At 32.6% G+C, this 22,111-nt stretch overlaps 1 protein-coding gene across 1 annotated transcript in view; it reads right to left on the reverse strand.

Annotated features, from left to right (window-relative positions):
• Positions 1-484: 484 nt before the first annotated feature.
• LOC128204603 (E3 ubiquitin-protein ligase RNF213-like) overlaps positions 485-22,111 on the reverse strand; it is a 100,577-nt gene continuing 78,950 nt past the window's right edge. The window contains exons 57-71 of the mRNA XM_052906007.1: positions 22,015-22,068; positions 15,323-15,420; positions 14,809-14,959; positions 14,401-14,575; positions 8,378-8,488; positions 7,638-7,828; positions 7,370-7,475; positions 5,215-5,301; positions 4,810-4,999; positions 4,227-4,440; positions 2,984-3,058; positions 2,671-2,850; positions 2,288-2,386; positions 1,559-1,764; positions 485-656 (exon numbers count right to left, since the gene is read on the reverse strand). Coding sequence (XP_052761967.1) covers positions 485-656; positions 1,559-1,764; positions 2,288-2,386; positions 2,671-2,850; positions 2,984-3,058; positions 4,227-4,440; positions 4,810-4,999; positions 5,215-5,301; positions 7,370-7,475; positions 7,638-7,828; positions 8,378-8,488; positions 14,401-14,575; positions 14,809-14,959; positions 15,323-15,420; positions 22,015-22,068 — 2,109 coding nt within the window. The remainder of the gene's footprint in view (positions 657-1,558; positions 1,765-2,287; positions 2,387-2,670; positions 2,851-2,983; positions 3,059-4,226; positions 4,441-4,809; positions 5,000-5,214; positions 5,302-7,369; positions 7,476-7,637; positions 7,829-8,377; positions 8,489-14,400; positions 14,576-14,808; positions 14,960-15,322; positions 15,421-22,014; positions 22,069-22,111) is intronic.

The following is a 22,111-nucleotide window of genomic DNA, read 5'->3' on the forward strand; positions in this document are numbered from 1 at the left end:
TACAATCAATAAAACATTATTATGATTAAACAATAATTTGATAAATTAAAATCAATGCTAACAAAAATAAATCAAATCAAACATTACCATGGCGAAAACAATCTGGAAATGTCAATAACAATACTCGCAAAATGGTTCATCACAAGCTAGTTAAGCATCATCATGGTGAAAAGGTCTGGCAAATTCATAACACTTTTCGCACAATACCACAATACAAGAAAGTATAACATCAGTGAAAAAGTGTGTACATTTCATAGCAATATTCGCACAATACAATCAATAAACATCATCATGATTAAGAGATATGGAAAATTAAAATCAATATTAACAAAGTTAGATCAAATCAAACGTCACCAATGCGAACAAAATCTAGAAATCCATAACAAAATTCGCACAATACCACAACAAAAGGTAATACAGCATCATCGTGGTGAAAACGTCTTGCAAATTCATAACAATATTTGAAATTGTATCCTACTGGTTTTCAGAATTTTTGCACGTGTCGTCTTGTAATATACAGTTTTTGATTGTGTGCAATGTACGCTTTGATCCAAACGCAAACTGTATGGATGTTCAAAAGCCCTTCCGGAAGATTTTGCAAAACCTCTTCTGAAACATCTGGAGTATCTTTGTAGTATGTCAACGTGTCTATGAGACTGCAATGAAATGAATCACGTTTGAGGCAGAAATTTGAATGTTATTCAACGTGACATTGAAACATTTTTACGGCCCAGCAAACAAATTTAGTAGTGGGTACATTGGTGTTAAATATGTATGTTTGTTGGACAGGTGGTCTGGTCAAAAAAGGTTTGTGAAATCATCCTAGATATTTAAAATTTGTTGAAGCACCCTTTCATTGAATTGTACCTAAATGCAATATTAAGTTTCTTCGAACGATTTTTCCACAGGGGGATTGGTCAAAGTCGTTTCACAGACACATATTATGATTTGTTTTAGAATTATCACTTTTGAAACTGGTACCTATTGTGACAATGAAGTGTACACGTCCAGACGATTGCAAACAATTTTCAGTTTTCCATTTTATGGCATTTGCTTGGAATCCTGACTTACTTTACTTATGTGTATGCCACATCTTTACAATTTTGACAGTAGTGCCAAAATTTATTGAAGTCCTATTATATCATTACATTTTACATTCTGGCCTACTGTCTTATTTCGATCCTAAATTATTTATAAATATACATATCTTTTTTACAGTTTAGTAAAACAAAAAAAAAACTTATTGACTTTGACATATTTTTTTGTGAAGCTATTTTTTCTTGATGTTTTGATAACTCTGACATCATTGCATATACATCACTAGTATTATTTTGCTTTATTAAGTTTAAAGCATCTTGAGTTATCATTGTTCTTTTAAATGAGTTAAATAAATTATGATTTAAATTTTAACATCTAGCTGCACACATAATAACACCCTGTCTACAGGCGGCGTGTGAAGGTAGTCATCACTTGTAGTTCAGCTCTATTTTAAATTGACATACAACCTAGTCACAAATGAATCAAAAATTACAATTGCTCATAACGGTAAAGCATGTACCTTTGTCCAGATGTATCATAAAAATCCTCTGGATCAACCCCACGAACATCTGATGTGGCAATGTGTAGTAAGAGACACTCATGTAGATACGACACAAATTTGGCATGCGTGTCCTCTGGAAGTCCACTAACGTAGGACTGGAACGCATGTGTCAAGTCCTCTGGTATAGTTTGGTGATATTTATCATCGATATGCTCAAAAACCACCTATATAAAGTAGTATTGCGTAAATAAACATTAACATCCAAGAGAGGTTTACTATGTTCCTTGTAAGACATGGCATTCGTCGATTATGTATTTTTGAATGTTGCGGAGCTGATTTTGTACTTTATTGCCACGGCGACTTATCTTATTACAGCATGAACAGAAATACAAACTCAAACTTTGCTTATCCTTTGATGCTTATCCTTGTATGTTGAACAAATATTTGTCACAGCATTACAAATATAAATACATAAACATGATCAATTGTGAAATTGACTTAATTTCGTTTTCATTGTATTAACAATGTAACAGAGAAAATAAAAATAAAATTTGATACTTGGGTATTTTTCAATATAAGCTTAACTTGACGTTAAAACTATCTAGCCAAACACTATTCGGATTGTGTGGTATATATAGCACACGTTTACAGTACAAACGGTCACTAAGTTTTTACCTATTGTAAAGTGGCCGCCTTGAATACCACCCATAACGTAAACAACATATGAACATAAAAAGAATTGCTTACCTCATGTTGAAAATGGCGATCAACCATTAGCTTCGACTTCCGAAGAGAAAGGAGCAGCCACAGAGATCGTACATGTCCGAGTGTGCATACTTGTCTTGCCTAAAATATTGCATATCCATGCGTCAACTTAATACGTGTGATCCGTCAAAATACGCAAAAGAAGTTTCTTTAAGTCTGAGATATGGAATTGGTTTAACGAAAACTGCGTTTATAATAATAATAATAATAATAATAATAATAATAATAATAATAATAATAATAATAATAATATTATTAATAATAATAACATGTGCCCCTTATTTATATTTAGTGATAGTTAAATGTAACAACACGACTGTATAATTGTTGAGTTGTTTAACATAATATAATGCATGTAAATGAACCTTTTGGCTACATAATGCAGTTTTTTCCAATTGAAGCGTCTTGGTCATGAAAGCGTTCAAAAAGTTGTCTGGATTACCACCCATTGTCCTTAGGAAGCTTATCGTGACCGTCAGTTGGTCTATCGAGTTACATAGGTCTGGTAAATCGTGCAATTCATCGTTGATAGAAAGCATGTGTTCCTCTTCTAAGTCAACCTGATCAGGGAGACAAATGTGAATTTAGATATTTCTTAATAATAATTATTAATAAGGTATACATTTGGTTTGGAGTCATGCGTATGAAAAATGCCATTCACTTCCACTTCCCACTTACTTGTGGTATTTTATCCTGTAAGGCCATGAACACGTCCGCCCTTGTTACTTCCGTGGCATACTTCATCGTCTCGATCTATAATATTTTTCGGATACAAATTAAATAAATGTGCCTAACTAGAAATGAAATAATGGCATGAACGCATTACTGTAAAACGCAATAAATGTCTGGTTTGCATTGATATCAAATGGGAACTTCTTTATTAAAAAGACAGTCGATACAACTTCAAATGTTTTGGTTCAGCTAGTGGGCACAAGAAAACATTTTACTTAATATATAAAGTGTAAGCCCCAATGACCACTGCAAAATATAATTAAAATACATGTTGAATTCGACATGGTTGTTTTGTTCTGTTCAAACAGATTAGTCCAAAATTAACATTATGTATAGGGATAAATATGAAGCATTTTGTGTAGTTTAACATAAACTTTATTTAAAGCTAGTCCAATTTTCAATTCATTAAGATTGTTAAAAATAAGAACTATTAATACGCTAATTCACTACAACATAAACACAATATCGCGTCAACGTCCAAAAGCAAAAGTTTTTATAGAAATGTCATATCAAGATAAAAGTTGACAAATGTAAATGAGTAAACTGTTCAAAAGTAATCTCTAGAAATGTCTATTTCCCAAATTGTAGAATAAATAATTTAAAAAAATGAACGAGATTCAACGCCAAATTAGTTCTTCTTCTGTTCGATTTAACGAATACATTTCTCATTTTTTTTAATTTAGAAATATAAGATTGATACAAATGAATCGATACCAAAACACAAACTCAAATGTGAGAGTTACACAGTAATGTGCATAAACTGTAGAATTTATCCTAAGCTTTCCACTCTCATAAACTTCGTCAACAACATTATGTGCTATCGTCTTGTCAGAATCATTGACATCACATTTTAATTCATTCACAGGCGTTTTACTCCGCACGTATACTACATGCATTTTCACATGCATTTAAATGTTGTTTACCTCTGAGTGTTTCCATAGTGTAAGCTATCAACTTATACATACAACAAATTTGTCGATTATCCTTCAGACAAGATTAAATCGGTAGAGTTATCTTAACATGGCCACCAAAGGTAGAATAGACACTATAAGTACATGTATCTAAAATAAATAACAAACATATCAATTTTAGTTGATGTTAATCGCATTGATCTTTAGTGATCAGTAACAGTCAAATCTTAATTTAGAGTGTTTTGTACGACAAATCACGACAATTGTATTCGCCTTACCTTCAAGTATGGCTCAAATTTGACCTTGGACTTCGATATCAGATACTGATCAACAAGCTGCCTTTCTAAGCTTTCGAAGTCGTATTCAATTTTGTTTTCCTGTCCGACTTTGAATGTGCTTTGACAATTGGCAAGAATCAGAGGTAAAATATCATTTTCATGGTCATAGCTGATCAAATGTGCAGTTGTTAAACCAGTTGGTTTTACGCTTTCCCTAAAAACACATTAAATTAGATAAATTTCAAAACAAGATATTTCTATAAAAAATCTTTATTAAATCCAACATAAACTGACGTTTGCGAAACTGCAACGGACAGTGATGGAATCTTTGCAAGGCATTGGTTTACCTAAACTATTGAAGCAAAACAATAATTTAACATCGAACCGACATCTTGACAGCGATTAAACCCTAACAATATATAATGATCAAATTATGTTGGACAAGTCAACACTTAATCACTATTTTACATGATCATGATTATTAACAAATGGCTCCAATATATCAGTCTATTTTTCGTGTTAAGGCACCGCGTTTACGCAAAACCCGACAAATATCAAGTAAACAAGATACAACCCTCGATACCTTTTCCCAATTCCACAATCATCTAGAAATGCATTTTGACTCCGTAACAAAAAATCGAGGAGCGCATAGGAGCAAAGTCCCTGACCTTTTGTTTCCGGAAGGAATAATGACAAGGGCGTGTCATCTGTAATTGGCTTAGCACATAAAGCCAATTGAGCGACAACTTGTCCTTGGTCTTCTGTGTTACACACTGTAATATGTATATTGAAATATAATTGAAAATGGTGAACAGTGGCACAATATATCGCTGAACGTCACATTCAGGTGTGCAGCTGAACAATACAAATTTAGATCGCCCTACCCAGTGTGCATTTCCCCAATCGGCGGAGATTATCATATCTATAATTGCATTGATAGAAAACTGATTTTTTTAACTAAATAAAAGTCAAACACGATTCAACGTACAGTGCTTTTGTAGGTAGTGCCTTGTAATCTCCCATGCGTCAGCAAAATCTTTTAGAAGTTGTTCGGTATCTGGCCCAGCTACCTTGTCTGCAATATATTGATTGATTGCTAGTTGATGAACGTTTTTAATAATTATGATGAACATAACTTTGAATTGAACGCAACGTGATAAAAGGAATTTGAGTTTCAAGCAGTGTATGTTGTCCATACAGAAATAATTACCGATTTGCTTATACTACTTATTACCAAATATGTACGGTCCAAGATTCACTTTCCGAACAGCAATTGTATATTTGGCAATAGTTTAAAAAGTAATATTTCTATTGTACAGTGTTTCTATGACACCGCACTTGACTTTCTTGTGATTTGGAGAAAGTGGTCCTTTTAAATTTCTATATAACGGGTTCACGAGGTTCGGTTTGGAATTCTGAACAAGCCTTTAAAATACATTATACAATAACTGAATTTAAAATAAATATATATATATATATATTGTGAACATTATATAGTCTATTGTAATGTTAAAAACATGAAAATGATATAACGTCAAAAATATAGTGTAATTCGAATCATGCAAAGCCTTAAAATTTTCATATCTGTAGAAAAATTTGGCATTCCATATATAAATCCAGATTTGATAAAACAAAATAGTGCCTCATCAAAAGTAATAACATGCATATTATTAATTTTAACATTAACTTAAATATAAACTGATATCGAGACAAAATTGTAATCTATGAGAGACACCATGTCACTCATGATTAATTTAATTCAACACACGCCATCCAATGCGAACCTTATATGTTTTTGTTTATTGAAATACGATATGGAGATTGGTTTCAGGAAACGGTTAGTTTGAATTTATAATTAATTCGATTAAATTAGTGGAGATAATAAATAGTTAGCAAGTTATTAGATTCTAGTGTTTAGCAGTCTTTCTAATTGTTGAAACTTAAAACGCTACCATAATAAATATTACAAAAGCTTTCACAGTATGTGACGAATGCCCCCAGAAACACCACATGAGACCCATGCATGGTCACTGTAATATGTCAGTATTGTTGTTGGTCTTTTGCCAACAACACCAGAGAAATACATATGGTCAAAATCAGAACCTATTTTTCAACAAAATTTCACTTTGACATGACGAAAGAATTTTTTTGTATTTCTTATTTTTGATCTAAATTTTTCACAACTGTTGCTTCTAAATAATAACTTTACCATGAATAAGGTTTGGGTTTTTTGACAATCGTTTTAAAGCTTTACATTTTGTTATATGCATAGGAGGATAGAGAGATAGGTCTGATTTAAGACACTATTCAGAGTATTTGTTTTTGACTTTATGCAAAACAAAACTGTCAAGATTTTGAGAAAATTCTAATTATATTTTTGTGAAGAATGGAGTTTCGGTTTCGATTTTTGAGATGTTTTTTAATTCTGAATTATTTATTTCACAAACATTAAGTCAAAACGCAAAATAAAACGTTCAATGACCTGTCAGTCATATAATTATATGTAGATTCAACAGACGGATAGCTCAATATTGATTCCATTGGTGAATATCACATCATATTTGATAACTTATAATACCATAAGTGTATATTAAACAACATATTGTTAATATGAACAAGCTTAGAGGGATGTGCGATATAATCGATAAACCCATATATTGTGATAGAGAACATAAGTGATATGGATCGATACACAGGAGCAATAATATCGAGATTTTATTCTCTGTTTATGTCGTTTGCATACAATTTTTGATGTATTTCAACAGCTAAAATAGGAATATTTATTGGCATATGTATTATAATGAACAAAATAAACAGTTTGTTTATAGTACCTGATTAGTAATTGTCGTAATTTTATCGTTATTATGTATCATATGTACAGAATTATAAACACGTATTTTTAACAAAATGTGATATAATGATGATACAACCGGGTTCACGACATTGATTAACCTGCGTTATATATGCTTACTTTCAAACAATATAATGCAATACGTAACACGATACGTTAATCTTATATCCTACCACTGTTACTTGTTTGCCAAAAATACCCAAACCCTAGTAGCTAAATAATAACGATGCTGTTACACGCGTAACTAAACAAAAATACAAAAAAACACCTGATTTCATGCTTTGTAATGTACGTCGTTTCGCTGCCGCTCTGTCGAGTCTCATGTGATACTTTTGTAGAAGAACTCGATGTAATTTCAGTATGGCTGGTACAAACCGAACGGCTTGCAGTACATGGTCCTGTAATGAGGATAGTGTTATTATTCAAAATAATTTACATGCATGTATGATATGATATTATCGTATTCATCATTTTGACATATGCACATATCTATGTACAATCCAAGTCATAAGCCCATGCATGTATGTCATCATCAAAAAAGAAAAAAACGTAAAACCAACCTCTTTAAGAAAAATGCTCAAAACCGTAAAAGACGATTTGTCTGCAATCCTCTTCTTTTCTAGCTCTTGTTGAAGATGTTCCATCGAAACAGGAGTTCTGTAACGCCACGTCTTCGATATTTCAGCAATTTTAGTCGGGTCGTCCGTTCCCTTCGTCCTATCAATGTCGTGAATGATGCAGTGGAATGGGTCTGCAAGAATCAGGTGTGTGTGTGATTACGATCCAAGAAATAATCACATTTGATAGGTATGTTTTTAGACAAAGTTATATGCTTGATATAATACTCTGCAATATATGTTGCATTTAAAAAGTGGCAATTTATCTACCACCATTAACATTATATGAAACATTCTTACATACTAAGTCAAAAATGTTTATTTCAATCCATATCACCGAAGGTGAAAGAACACATAAATGTCAGAAAAAACAAATTACGAAATACTAAAAACAATACCATCAGCTGCAAGCTCTTTGTTTAATCCCTCAAGGATTTCGTTGGCTCTCTGAAGAAATCATCATAACGATTCGACAAAATGCCTTAATTGGTAGCATAATTTCAGTCATAAGTACCTTTCAATTAATATGCCAACGTAAATAAGTATAACATAGCGCCTTACACAACATACTTTAAAAGAAGGATTATTAACAAGTGCTGATGTTTTTAAATGTTGATGCAGCTAAACATTCACAGTATGAGAATATTAAGCATACAAGAACACGAAATGTATATTTATAAAACCAGAAACCGTCAAGTTTTCATCCAAGACAACACTGGTAAAAATTATTTCCCATTCCTGCCTGTCCTTTTTGTCAGTAAGTAATGCTTTGTTTGGACCAAAAGCTCCCGATTCTGAAAGTAAGAAGAGAAGATACTGGATATAACAGCATAAGTTTGCAAATCCGTTTTTTTAATATAAAATCTCATTTTCAAAAGAGGCGAACAGTTTGTTTGCACGGTAATATAAAATATTTTTAGTAAAATATAAAAAAAAAGAAATGTTTTAAGAAATATGAAAAATTTAATTCCATAATTGATTTCTCCCGTGGGATTTTTGGCAAACTCCAATTGGAGCATTTTCCATATAATCCGAAATTGGGGAAACAATCTGGAAGAGAAAATACTAATTATATTTATGCTATTAGGACTCGATTATTAAACACTATTCAAATTTATACGAAAAATCAGAAAATTTGATTTTGTAAAAACAGTTCTCCAATAGGGGAAAATTCTCTATAAGAGAATTCCTCAGGCAATTTCTGTAGATTATATCTACCAATTGGATATAACAGAATTTGGAGATTTCCACAGTATCACAGCTGCTGGGGAAGAATAAAGTTGGGGGGAAATTAAGTTGGGATATCCACATAATATTGATTGTTAATTACATGATGGAGTGTTCTTAGACTATATATTTCAATCACTTGAATCAAGTTAATAACAATATGTAAGTTGTAATATGATATCTAAAACAGTGACACTACATACAGTTACATTGTATACAACTGCGTCAGATTTGCGATAAGTGATGCTTTTCTAAAGCCTTATGGTCCTAGATGCACGAAAATATTACATACTTTAATAAACAATAAATTTTAAACCTCCACTTCCTGGTATGCTCACTTCATGACTTTAAGATAATCCAATGAACTTAAGAACACCCTCTAATTGTCACTTGGTATATTAACTTATGTTGACTTTGTGCCAAACTTTTATTCACTCCCAATTAAATGAAGATTTGTTTTCTTTTCGTTCTATATCCTTTAACCTATGCATAAGTAGCTTCTTTTTATAATTCACATTTCATCACTCACGGTTTATTGTTTTTCGTTAAATATTCTGCCTTATCCATAAAATGAGTACATATGTATGTTATCACGAATCTATATAGGTCCGTGATGTTATTTATGAATGTCCTGTTCAAATGTGTATTAACTTAATACTTCGTAGCAAAACAAGATAAACTATCATACTTTATTTTAGAAATCGCCCACTTGAAATGATTCAGTAAACAGGAGCCATTTTCTCGATTAACTTATTGTCAGGATTTAGGAGCCTTAGCATTGACTCTAATCTTCGTGTACACTCTTTAAAAGGTGTGCTTATTTATATTGATCAACTGCCGTACTAACTGAATTATAGTTTTATATTTGTAAGAACTATTTTATGTCGATTATCACCCATTGTTGTAGTATTTCGGGTATATATTTTGGGTTCCAAGCGACAATTTATATTTATAACTTGTTGCAAAGTTGTAGCTCTTCACGCATTAAATAAAACTTAAATTCATGTCTTGAATGCCATTATCTCAAAACAATTATATGTTTTAAGTATAGGAATGAAATTGTTAATATTGTTTAGTTTTGCTTCTTGTTTGCATGTTGTTGTTTTTTCGTTTACTTAATATACATATGTACTTTTCTTATTATGTCCCTATTCATGTATGGAGGATAAAAGTAATAAAGATTCAAAGATAAATAATAGAGGTTCAGAACATAAAACACGATGATAAAATACTAACAGATTTTTAAATCACATTAACACAAGTTTAAGAAACATTTTGTGATGGCTTACATATTTGCTACAGTAGGGGAGGTTACTGCGTAGGAGATAAACAATTTATAAAAGCGGTTTAACAGTCAAACCAAGTACGACTTACTCAGAAGACCAGCATAACAGACGAGATAATTAGTGTTAAATTTGTTTTTAGGAAAGATTGAAATGGACAAGCATAAAATTTTGCATCGTGGACTTACTGTGAATACTGTTTGGTAAGTCTAAACGCCTTATGTTTTAATGATAGTTTAAATAATCAGATGTTTTATGTTTTTTGTTCACGGAACAGGTATGCGGTGCATTGTTTTGATCACCAAATCCCCAACCCCTTTATCCCCCTCCCCTACGAACCACCATTTGTTTCCAAACATATCTGATATCATTTAATAAAACATCACACATTAGTGATTACACCTATCTTCTGACTTTCACCCATCTGTGACAAAGTAACATGTGCCAACGACATTCTAGCTTGATTCAGCAGATCTGAATGAGTTAGCAATAGCCTTTGGTGGCGTTTATTGAATAAGTTTGATAGATAAAAAAATACAATTATACCCCACGTGCCCTGTCCGTGTTAAATTCCCATATAAACGACATATATCAATCCGTACTGTTACCCTGACATAACGCTTTTAATATTTTTAATATTACCTTGCGTGGGTCTGAAAATAGATACTTTGAATTTCAATTAGATCGAGTCGACTTTTTGCAGAAATAAACTTTTGGACCCATTTGGAAAAAACGACTGATTGTGAACTGATCAACAAACGGGTCATATGATCTGTCATTAATCTTAATATTTATGAAATTACTCATGTTGTTAAATATTCTTTTTAAATGAACCAGTAAATTTGTTGAAATTGAATATGTACACATATACAAAAATGAGCGGGAGGGATTTTGTCGGGGGGAATTTTGTCCGCCTCCCGTTAATGATATACACAGAATTGTGTCACTGTTTCCCAAAAGGATCATGAAAACAATGACAAGAACTTTTCAAGGAATGAGTTCTATAAGCAATATATAATTAAAAGAAAAAAACACTTGTAGAGAGTGTTTATATAATTGTAATTGTTCACCCACTTTAAGGTTTAAATGACATACTATTAGTTATTATAATTAATAAGGCTATTAGAGGTTTCTTAAGTGATAGTAACCTAATAATGACCACACTTTAATATATCAAAGTTACGTGCAGTTAAAACTTATCTTTAACAGTGTATTTCAAATCATCAACATTGCGTTGTATTATTGAAGCTTATTTCCCTTTCTCATTCATGGATCTTAATTTTCTCTGGAGCCTTTGCTGGTTTTGAAGTGTACAGTCACAAAACAAGTTGTGTAGACTAAGAATAATGAATAAATTCGCTAAATTTCAGCATGATACAGCTTTTTGATCTAAGTAAATGATTCTCATTCAACTGAACTTCAGAATTATGGGGACTATAAGGTTTGGTTGAATTTCTTAATTATTAGTCACAAGATTTATAGAATAAACCATCGTTTTTAAAAGAAAACTATAAAAGTACTGTCTTGCAAATGTCTTTTTTGACTAAGTGGACATTTTGACACTCAAGCAGAAGCATTTTTTTTTCGGAGGTTGTTTTGTCCTACAATGGTTGAAAAGGCAAAGTTTGTGTACAATGTCAAATGACTACGTCATCTTTTGTTTTTACTGCAGTATATATGCAAAATGCTACAGAAACATGCTCATTCCCACCAGGGGTACTTTCTCATGACCTCTTAAAAATAACACAGTACAGGTGATGCTCATAAAACGGACTCGAGAGTGATCTTATAGGCTATTCGCTTTCGTCACAATGCTAAAGGAACCATGGAGTCTCTACGAAAAGAGCTTGGACCTTCCTTATATCCCACCCTTCTCTCTTCCGCGTGCGGTCCTTCGGCAAAAACAGAGTACCACGTTGAAAATAAGTGCTTGCACTTTCAAGGGTTATCTTTGACCGAGAGATCTAATGAAATAAATTCATTGTTCTCTAACCTTCAATCGATTAAAATACAGTTTCAGAAGCGAGCACAACATGAAGTGCTGATGAATAAATGTGAAATTAAGCAAATAATTTTGATTGTTTAGATTTGTAAGGGAAATATGCATTTGGTTAAAACAAATTTTAGAAAACAAATAATAAGAGTATACATCTGACACAGTTGTGTATAATAAAAATATTTGATTATTTTCTTATTTACTATTTCCCCAATTTTGGCTCATATGGAAATTGTTCCAATTGGAGTTTGCCAAAACCCTGCGGGGGATCTAAAATTCAATTGGTGGCCAACGGGAGAAATCAGTTTTGGAATTAAAATGTTCATACTTCTAAAAACATCTATTTTTTTTTTTATTTTACTGAACGTATATCATATTAACCATGCAAAGTTACTATGCGCCACTTTTGAAGATGATCATAAATAATAAAAAATAAGTATGCAAATAAACCGGATTTGCAAACTTATACCGGATGCTGTTTTATCATATGAGATAATATATTTCATTTTTGCAAAACGAGTTCTATATAGCGCGAATATACTACAGTTAATATGCTTTGTATGGGCCGTCTATAAGGGGAAATTGGTATATCGTATACCGGTAGTAATTTAATTTGCTCATTAGATATTTACCCGGCCTGTTCTTAAAAGGGCATAGTAATAATTATATTAACTTAAATTAGTGCAGTTGTCATGTTGCATCGTCGATGACAAATTCAAATAGAAAAACAATTATGAAACGGGTTATTAACATACATTTCTTACAAGAAGATTTTTGCATAAACATAAACTATAAATATTTATGAGGGTTATACCAAAGGAAGATGGACTTTTATTATGAAATCTTTTTGCGTCTTTCTGATTTTTTGAAATTCCCAATGCTTTACATTAAGACATTTGTTCAAGTTGAAAAAACAGACCACACTTTACACCGTGTGCTTAAAGATTTGCGAATGTTTGTGATAAAAATTCAACTTGCGATAATGGATTATTAATGGATATTTGTAACGGTATAGTTAGCAATCTGCACTAGGTATTGTTGCATATGACAATCATAAAAATGATGTTTGACGTGATTCTTAACAGTGATCTTATTTTACAAAAAAAATATAAACTTTAGTAAATTAAACAAAAAATGTAGTAGTCAGATCACAATCAAAATAACAGTGTTTTGAAGATATATTGCATGACTTTCAAATTGAAATTCAATCTTATAGAGGAATTTGCATAATATGTCAAACTGCCAAGCATTTATAATTGGCCAGGAATATGAAAAATGATAAATTGTTATTGTAAGATGTTTGTGCCAGTTCCATATTTGAAAACAAAAATTGAATGTGCTTGTGATCATATAAAATAGGTTCAATCATGGAATGCTTATGTGAAATACTACAGAAACAAGCTCAGTAGCCAAAAGTTTAAACATAAACCCCGTTTAATGGCACAGAGTAAACGCGAAAGACATAGAACACAATAACAAAAAATCACAAACAAGAAACATGGAACAACAGCACAAAACTCCACAAACAGCACAGTGCATAATATACTATGTAAAAACTAGGTATGTTTATCAGGGTTTTTCGATACCGCCTTGGAAGTCAAATGACCTTAACGTTTCAACTCGAGGTAAGGAACATCGACTCGGTACTCAGGATATTCCGGTATGATTGTTTTTTTTTTTTAAATTAAAATTCGTTTTTATCAACCATATTGAATGATGATGTGCATACCTCTGTTATTATAAAGTCTTCGTAGTCTTTTGTTAACCCGCGTAAAGGGATTTAAAAATCATCATAAGTACTTACTATAATTATAATTTTGTCAGAGCTCCTATTTATGTAGCATTGGATGTATACAACAATTAATATATGGTTCATGTTCAAAAACTGTGTTTAAAATAAAACAAAATTAGATATTTTAATGGTATACCTTAAGCATATATATGGATATATGCCATATGTAGATATGCTGACATGGTAACTATTATACTAAGTAACTATGAGCAATACGGCTCAAAAAAAAATAAGATGTTTCAAATATATTCCTTTACGGATATATGTCTTTACTAAATTCATATGAAGCAATATCGATCGGATAGGTAGATGTTTAACAAAAACAAAAATAACCAATTAAATGCATCTTGTGTATAGTGTTTGAAAAGAAAAGCAAACGAAAATAACACAAAATATAAAATGACATACCGCTTTGTGATTTGTCTATCATTGAACTGATCACTGAATGCATCAATAGCACTGCATCATCGAAACTTAGCCTTGTAGTTTGCCGTAGGTCCTCAATATCTTTCTGAATGTGCTTCCAAAGAAAGTCCTCGACAGCCGTTGGGTCGATCACAGGCTTAATGAGACTGCATATCGTCTACAACAATAACACATTTATAGCAGGCACAAAACCTCTGCATAACAATTACTTTATTAAAATGGTCGGTTCTGCAATGCCAAAGGCTAATCCGGCTTTTGATTATGCCAATCAACAATAAAAAACAATCAGCAGAAGACTATCGAAATCGATAAAGGAAATAAGGTTGGGTAACTGAAATTGCATAAATGTAATGGTACACGGTTAGATGTGTTTTCAATGAGATCAATTACCTCATTGTTTCGACCTGCTCCTCCTAAAAGAGCCATATGAAGAAATAGCCTAGTGATCGAAAAGGCTGTCGCAGTCAGATTTCTCTCTGGGATAGGTGGTCCCCTATTTTCTGCTGCTCCAATGACGTGACCCGGTTTTGTTTGGTCTTTCCTATTTCAAAATGAATAAAAACAAAAATAAACGCAAACCGTATGCATATATATATATATTTTTGTTGTGAAAAAATCACTTATATCGTATTGTTATTTGTGCAAAATAAAGTTCGAAAAAATCGTCGAGAGCTTTCTATCATTTATTTTTTAATGACCAACGAAACATATACTAGAGAAGAAATAAACATGAAAAGTACGCTACCTCATACTTTAATACCACGTACGAAAAACGGAACGAATATTTCGTTATGCAATGAATACCGACCAGAAACACGATAACATCATTAAGATACTTCTCTATTAGTTCTCACTGCTATTTTTGCTTTGTATGATGTATAATACACATATTAAAAATACTTACATCTCATCCACAACATTTCCAGCATGTGGTACATAATCCTGACCACCGATTTGAGCTCCGCACCCCGTACACTTAGCAGCCGTAATGGCGCCACCACACTGATGAATAACGATTGTTTATAAGTAAGTTTTAGTATATATAGAGGGTTCGTGATAAGGTAGTAGTCAACCTCAAACTGGTTATATATCATGATTTACAGGTCCTCCACAATTAAACGTTACGATTTCATCGACTGCTTTGTAACACAAAAACCTACAAAACTTATTTCAAGCATTTGTACATATGGATAAATTATGTCATTTCACATAATCTGCTAAAACGTCAATACATGACTTTAATTGCAAACACATAGAATATTTTGGCTGTGATTATACATAGGGTACTTACATTTCCAATCACATACGGGTGACCATTTGGACATCCTACAACAATGTGAAAGTTAAAACGAAATGTTTTTAAATAATAGAAAGACCTAAAACTCGAGTTTCATTATCTGTAAACAAGGATATATTTAGGAAGTTGTTTTGTTTGTTATATACGAAAGATTACTTATGAAAAAATATTAAAAGGAAAAACATCAAAAGATGACTAATGTTAATATTCACTAGTCGTCTGCAATATTCATATAAATTCGGAGATTCATGAGCCCGAGTTCATCTTCATCTCTTTTCAAGACAGCTGTTATAAACGATTACACTTGTAACTTAAGTAAAAATGTTAAAGCAGAAAAGGATACATACACAGAAAAAACCTACACTTACACTTCATAATAAGAAAAAACAAGTGGGTTGAAACTTAAAGCGTAGTGACATAAAAATGAAATGATTATCCCAGGTACCGCTTTGAAACATTCTGTCTCACGCCAGTGTTTGACGAATTCTGTTAAAGATAAGGCATGTATTTAAATGAATCTCTTTTATACGCCACGTAACGCCATTACTGATGTTGTGTAGAGTACAGATGACCTCGATCCAAATAACAAAGATTATACAAGGTATTTTTCGTTGAGGCGGTTGGATTTAAAAGTGTAAACCATATGTGTTCTAGCATAGATGTTCATAGAACGTTAATTCTAAAAATTCTTATTCGTAATTAAAGGCTAATGCATACCGAAATAGTGATTATGCATGCGGTACAGAAGAAAGATTGCGAAACAATACTAGTTAAAGTTAATGTACTTTTTAATATTTCAAATATTAACAAATGAAACGTGTATATCGCTTAAATCGATGGATGCTCCCGGGACGCACATGAAACGGCAGCAATTGTAATTTAAATATTTCCTTAGAAGTTGAATGGTTACAGGTTTAGTTTTAATAGGTTGAAACAACTTAAAATATGCACATAGATTGGCACATTTCACAATAAATTTCAAAAAATGAAAACAAACATATAGCAGCAACATATATAGGTAAACGAGAATTCGTGCTAGCATGTATATATTTGAATATTTTACAACCTAAAATAAATTAAGGATACACTGCAGTATATAAACTTTACAGCAGATTTAAAAAAAAATCACCACTTTAACCATTATTAATTGAGTATGAATATAAAAAAGCAGAAATGATGTTAAAATACCATGGGTTACGGTTGTAATTCACGATATGTATGCATATATGTATGTAGGACTTATTTCTGTTCTGTATCGTATGAATAAACTGAATAAATGCACATTTAAAAAAGCATATTTAAAAAGCCAGCGTGCTAAACAGGATTATGGTTCTAGCGCACTGCACTTCTGCATAATGCCCTTTGTTATTTCATTTAAATCTAACAAGTCGTTTATTTTCCGGAAAATAGTGTTACGTGTACCAGTCCATACCTATTATGGTAGTGATGACATAATTCAGCAAATATGGAAGGTAGGATTAAATATAGAAACATAGATTTAAGTTCTTGCGCACTTTACTTATTTTCTATATTTGAAGAACGTTTAATTTCCTTTAGTTTATGTTGGGATATGATTCAGGGAAGCATCTTCCTTACTCCTAAAGGTGGAGATCATTCAGAAATGACAGATGTAGGAGAATTGTTATTATGCACTTGTTCTGGTAAACGACAATGTAAAACTTGAGTCGTACACCAAGGAGTCCTGAATCCATGTTGGATCTGGTAACGTGCATCATTAACCGTGCGAATTTCAGGCAAACAGAGCATTGCCATATGGTCGCTGTCAACATTGGAGTTTGGCTACCCCTATTCGTAACCTTAGAATGTTGATGGAAAGGCAAACGTCAAGTAAACATTGAGAAGCTGCGGTAAAGGATTTCGACCATTTAAACACAGGACAGCACTGCATAGGGAGTGGAATGTCCCTCGAATACACTGTTTGACTTCAAATACCATGTATGTATGCCTCGATAAAGTGCCATTAGTGGGTAACGTCACTTCAGAGTCAACGTATATCATTATTGGTGGTCTATAATTGAGACACTCTAAACGGGGTTGTAGCTAATTGTCATTTGAGTGTCATGTGTTCAGTGGAAGGGAAAGAAGCACAGCATTGTCCGCCTTTGTCGCGGCGCTGATTCCCCTATATGAAGTGCATGATTACGGCCCTTAGTGACGTTCCGGGTGTATCGGGAGGGGCTCATACACGTTGTTGTTAAATAAACTCCTGGATACATTTTCAAATGTGGCGTTTATTAGTTATCATTCACTGCAACGCTGTAGAATTCAGAAAGAGATTTGCAATTTACACCTCTTAAATAATAAACAAGACCATTTGGAACATTTTACCCTTTTTAATTATATGTTGCATGCTTTTGGACTTGACGGAAGATAATTCGAAAGGCGTGTCATTATTGTATGGTCATTAAGTATCGAAACACGATTTAGCCACTAGGCGTCGAGAACTAGCCCGGTCACTTTTGGGATAGGAGTAGCTCTTTCTCTTTCCCTACATTCATACCAAGGCAAGCTCATTTGGAAGTAGTCACTTGTCAATAGTCCGAAGAATGCATCGATAAACAATGGTCTAACAAAAATTGAGCTGTTCATACACTAAATTGTCCAATGAGCCACTTGTGTTGCGGGGAAGGGCTTTTACTATCGACCCGTGATCATCTCGAGTACAGACTTTGGATGGATATGTTCGACCTACCTAAAGTGCATCATCGGTTAATGATTTTGGTTTATGACCAAAACACATTATAGTTGTTTTCCTTTCACTACATTTTCTGGTGCTCATTTATGTTCTAACGCCAAAAAGTTTATGTTTAGAGAAGGATGTGGACGATGTTTAATTGCTTTTTGCTTTTGAAGCGCTAAAAAAACAGGTCATTTTTTGGTAATAACTGTCATCATTCGAATTCCGACAATGTGAGTATGCGGTGCATACTGAAAAAAGGTTAAGGACAGAGCCCGACGGCCACAATAGCACACCATGAGCACGTATGACCAGGTGAGATGATAATCGGACAAGTAACTGACCTAACAAATTTCCATACGATGTTATTTGTATGATTTCGTCGATCTAAAGAAAATTAAAATGTGAGAAAACTGCTGCACTAAACCGTTTTAAAAGAGGTGATTATTAACTGTAAACAATTAAATTATAGTTAGAAAGGTACTAAAGTGACAATGCACCTGTACTACAACAAGGCACTGGGTTGAATAAGTGTTTTAATAGGCATCTCAAATATTGAATGCGAAATAATGGAAACATCAAGGTTTAAAAACAACACCAACTAAACCTTTCTTGGACCCAAACGTCCATATAAAGTAAATGTAACTCTTTAAGGGGTATACATATTTACTTTTCGAAAATATGAAATATCGTTTAGGTGAATGACGTCAATGTTGCTTGGCTCTAACCTCGCTGAAGTTATTTTAACAGATTATTTGCTTGAATGTATAATAAATAACATATGTGTACGCACGGTATATTTTAGCATTTTCGCCAAACCCTTGAATGGCCTTTTTCACATCTTCAATTTCATCTTGCGGCATCGTCGGTAGGAATGTTGTCTGAAAATAAACAGTACAAATTGGCATCCGATTATAATCTTCCATTTTAATATAATCATTTTAACTATTGGAGAATCATCCTTGATGTGTTTTTTTTTTTTTTTTTTTTTTTTTTTTTAATCTGTGTTTATATCTATATTCCAGCCATTTCAACTATCTAATGTTTGAGGTTTTTTTAAAAAAGACATGTTGAACAGGTTTTTTTGTTAAATATCATAGCCTCTGAGAGCTGATTTTCAAAAGACTACTGCCTATGATCTAAATCGTCCTGTGCATTGATATATTGTCTTTAATACATTATAGTTGATAGTGGCCATATCATCATTTAATTTGATCTTGCATTATTTTGTGGTCAAAATTTTCATAAGATTTTTTACCATGACTTTGACAATTGACGATCTACAGTCCGATATTTGCAAACTTATATTCCCGTTCTGTTGCAAACTGAACAAAATATCAGCATCAACATGGGCATTATTAACTGCAAGGTTCTCTATAGATGTTTTGAAAACAAAAAGACCTAGACCCCAAAAATACCCCTCATGATAATTTGATCAAAATAGTATGAAATCAACGCACTATAATTAGATCATTTCGATGTTTTCCCCTATTAAAATAATCAGGTTGATTCGCAAATTATTAAATGTTGGTATTATGTCAATCATGCAAAAGTAAGTAAGTTATGGCAATCAATACTTAATGTAATAGACATGAAAATGATTTAAATACACTGCGATAAATATGCACTATTATTAATTAACTATTAGATATTTGACGCGATACGGGGACGGACATTCGGTACCAATACCAGACAATTGAAGACAATATATGCCAGAACTCGCTCAATATCAACCAAACTCGGCCAATATCAACAAAACTCGGCTAACATGGGTTTCCTCCGTTTTGATTTGCTACAAAACTCGCCTTATATAGGATCTGAGAAATGGGTCATTTTCATTGGTGGTCGAAACTCGCCTAATATTAAAAATATGCTGGAAATTAGTGTTAAAGGTAGCCATTTTGTTGTCCGTTTTCGGACTGTTTTGAAAAATTGTGCTTCGTATAAACCTATTTGGAATACTTGAACCTACTGAATGATTGAACCACTTTGTACGGTTTGATATTAGAGTTGTATTTAACCCGTTGGTGGATTTAACGACTATTATGATTTTGTACACCGACAAAATGGACTACGAAGGTGAAACATTTGACGTTTTGGCAAACTATTTACGAAATAAAGACGAAAAGACATCCTTCCTTACAATGTACAGTGCATTATTCATAAGTATGTGCAATGTCAATTTAAGGATGCATGTCAAGATCAGCAAAGTGAAGTCTGGAAAAGCAGACACTATGAATGAATAAGGGATAAATACGGCTTCAATGTGAACTAAAGGTAAGTTATTAGAAAGTTTTTAACCAAAATGGTAATAGATAATTATTAAAATACTTATTAATTAGGTGATTTCATATTGTCCAAGTTATTTGTCCTCGGTCAGCTGTATTTGCCTTTGCCTTTTCTGGCAGGCAAATACAGCTAACCTCTGACAAATACCTAGGCCAGTATGAAAAGACCTAATTAATAACATTATATTATAATGCAGTACTCGCACACTATTCACAAATAATATTTTCATTTTACGTTTGTAGCAAAAGTGTCGGCATTGCCTGATAAAGTAATTCAAATTCAAACCTGTATTTTTCTCTCCGCTTTCGAAAGTAAAACAAATGTGTACATAAAGGTTCCTGCCCATTGAACATTCTCCAGACTTTGTAAAAAGTGTATAATCAGGCATTTAACACCCTTTGTTTTAACACTTTCATCAGCCTTTATGCGTAGAATCTGTGGCTGCATTTCGTTTCTCAATACCTTCAGTGAACTCTCCTTTATGAAAAAAATATGTGCAAACAACATTTTAAAAAATTTAAAAGAATTTTTATGAATTGTAGTTAAAATAATAACAGTGTGATTAAAAAAGGAAAACATATGTACAAACTCGAAGAATGGTTTTGAAGCATAAACCACAAAATCAACTTTGTTAAGCAGAGAATAGAACTAAAAATATAAACTGTTTAGAAGTCATTACACTTGTAACGTACCGTGTTCGATGGATAAGTATTAGTAGCATGGCGAAATCCATCAGCATATAATTATGCTAAAATTATTGATTCTGTTTTACTTTAATTAAGATTTTAATCCGCATGTTCAGGTACTTTTTTGCGAATTGCAATGAATTTAAAGTTGTCCAGCGGAAGTAAATGTTATTGTGTAAACAGAGAACAATTGTTAATATTTTATTAAAAATGTCCTTGTCTGTTTAAAAGCATTGCTACCTATAGAAATGCTTTAAGCAACTCATTGAAAATAACAAATGTGTTGATATGTTACTTCTATGATGAACCGAATATAGCGACTATACTATTTCTGTCGAAGAACTACTCGCCTTCTGGTAGTCAAAATTATTTTCGATTTTCTCTATTATCCTTACTGCAATATTCCACAATATTAATTGATGAATACATTCATTAAACCCGCTATAGTCTAAAACCAATCGTTCTCGAGACCAACTACTAAAAGCCTGTTTTTGAGGGTTGTTTCCAAGTGAACGTGCAATTGGTGAGGATAACAACGCACGATCTTTGGATGAGAGGCAATAATAAAGAACATTATAACAATATTCAAATTCAATTTCGTTATAAAGAGGTTAAATAGCATTTACCTTTGTTTCCGAAGCTTTATCCCCTTCAATGAAGTCGGTCAGCTGCTGAACTCGCTTAAAGAAACAGAAAACCGTTATTACTAAGCAAATCCTTTAT

The sequence above is a fragment of the Mya arenaria genome, chromosome 10 (assembly GCF_026914265.1).
Source record: "Mya arenaria isolate MELC-2E11 chromosome 10, ASM2691426v1".
Classification (NCBI taxonomy): Eukaryota; Metazoa; Mollusca; class Bivalvia; order Myida; family Myidae; genus Mya; species Mya arenaria.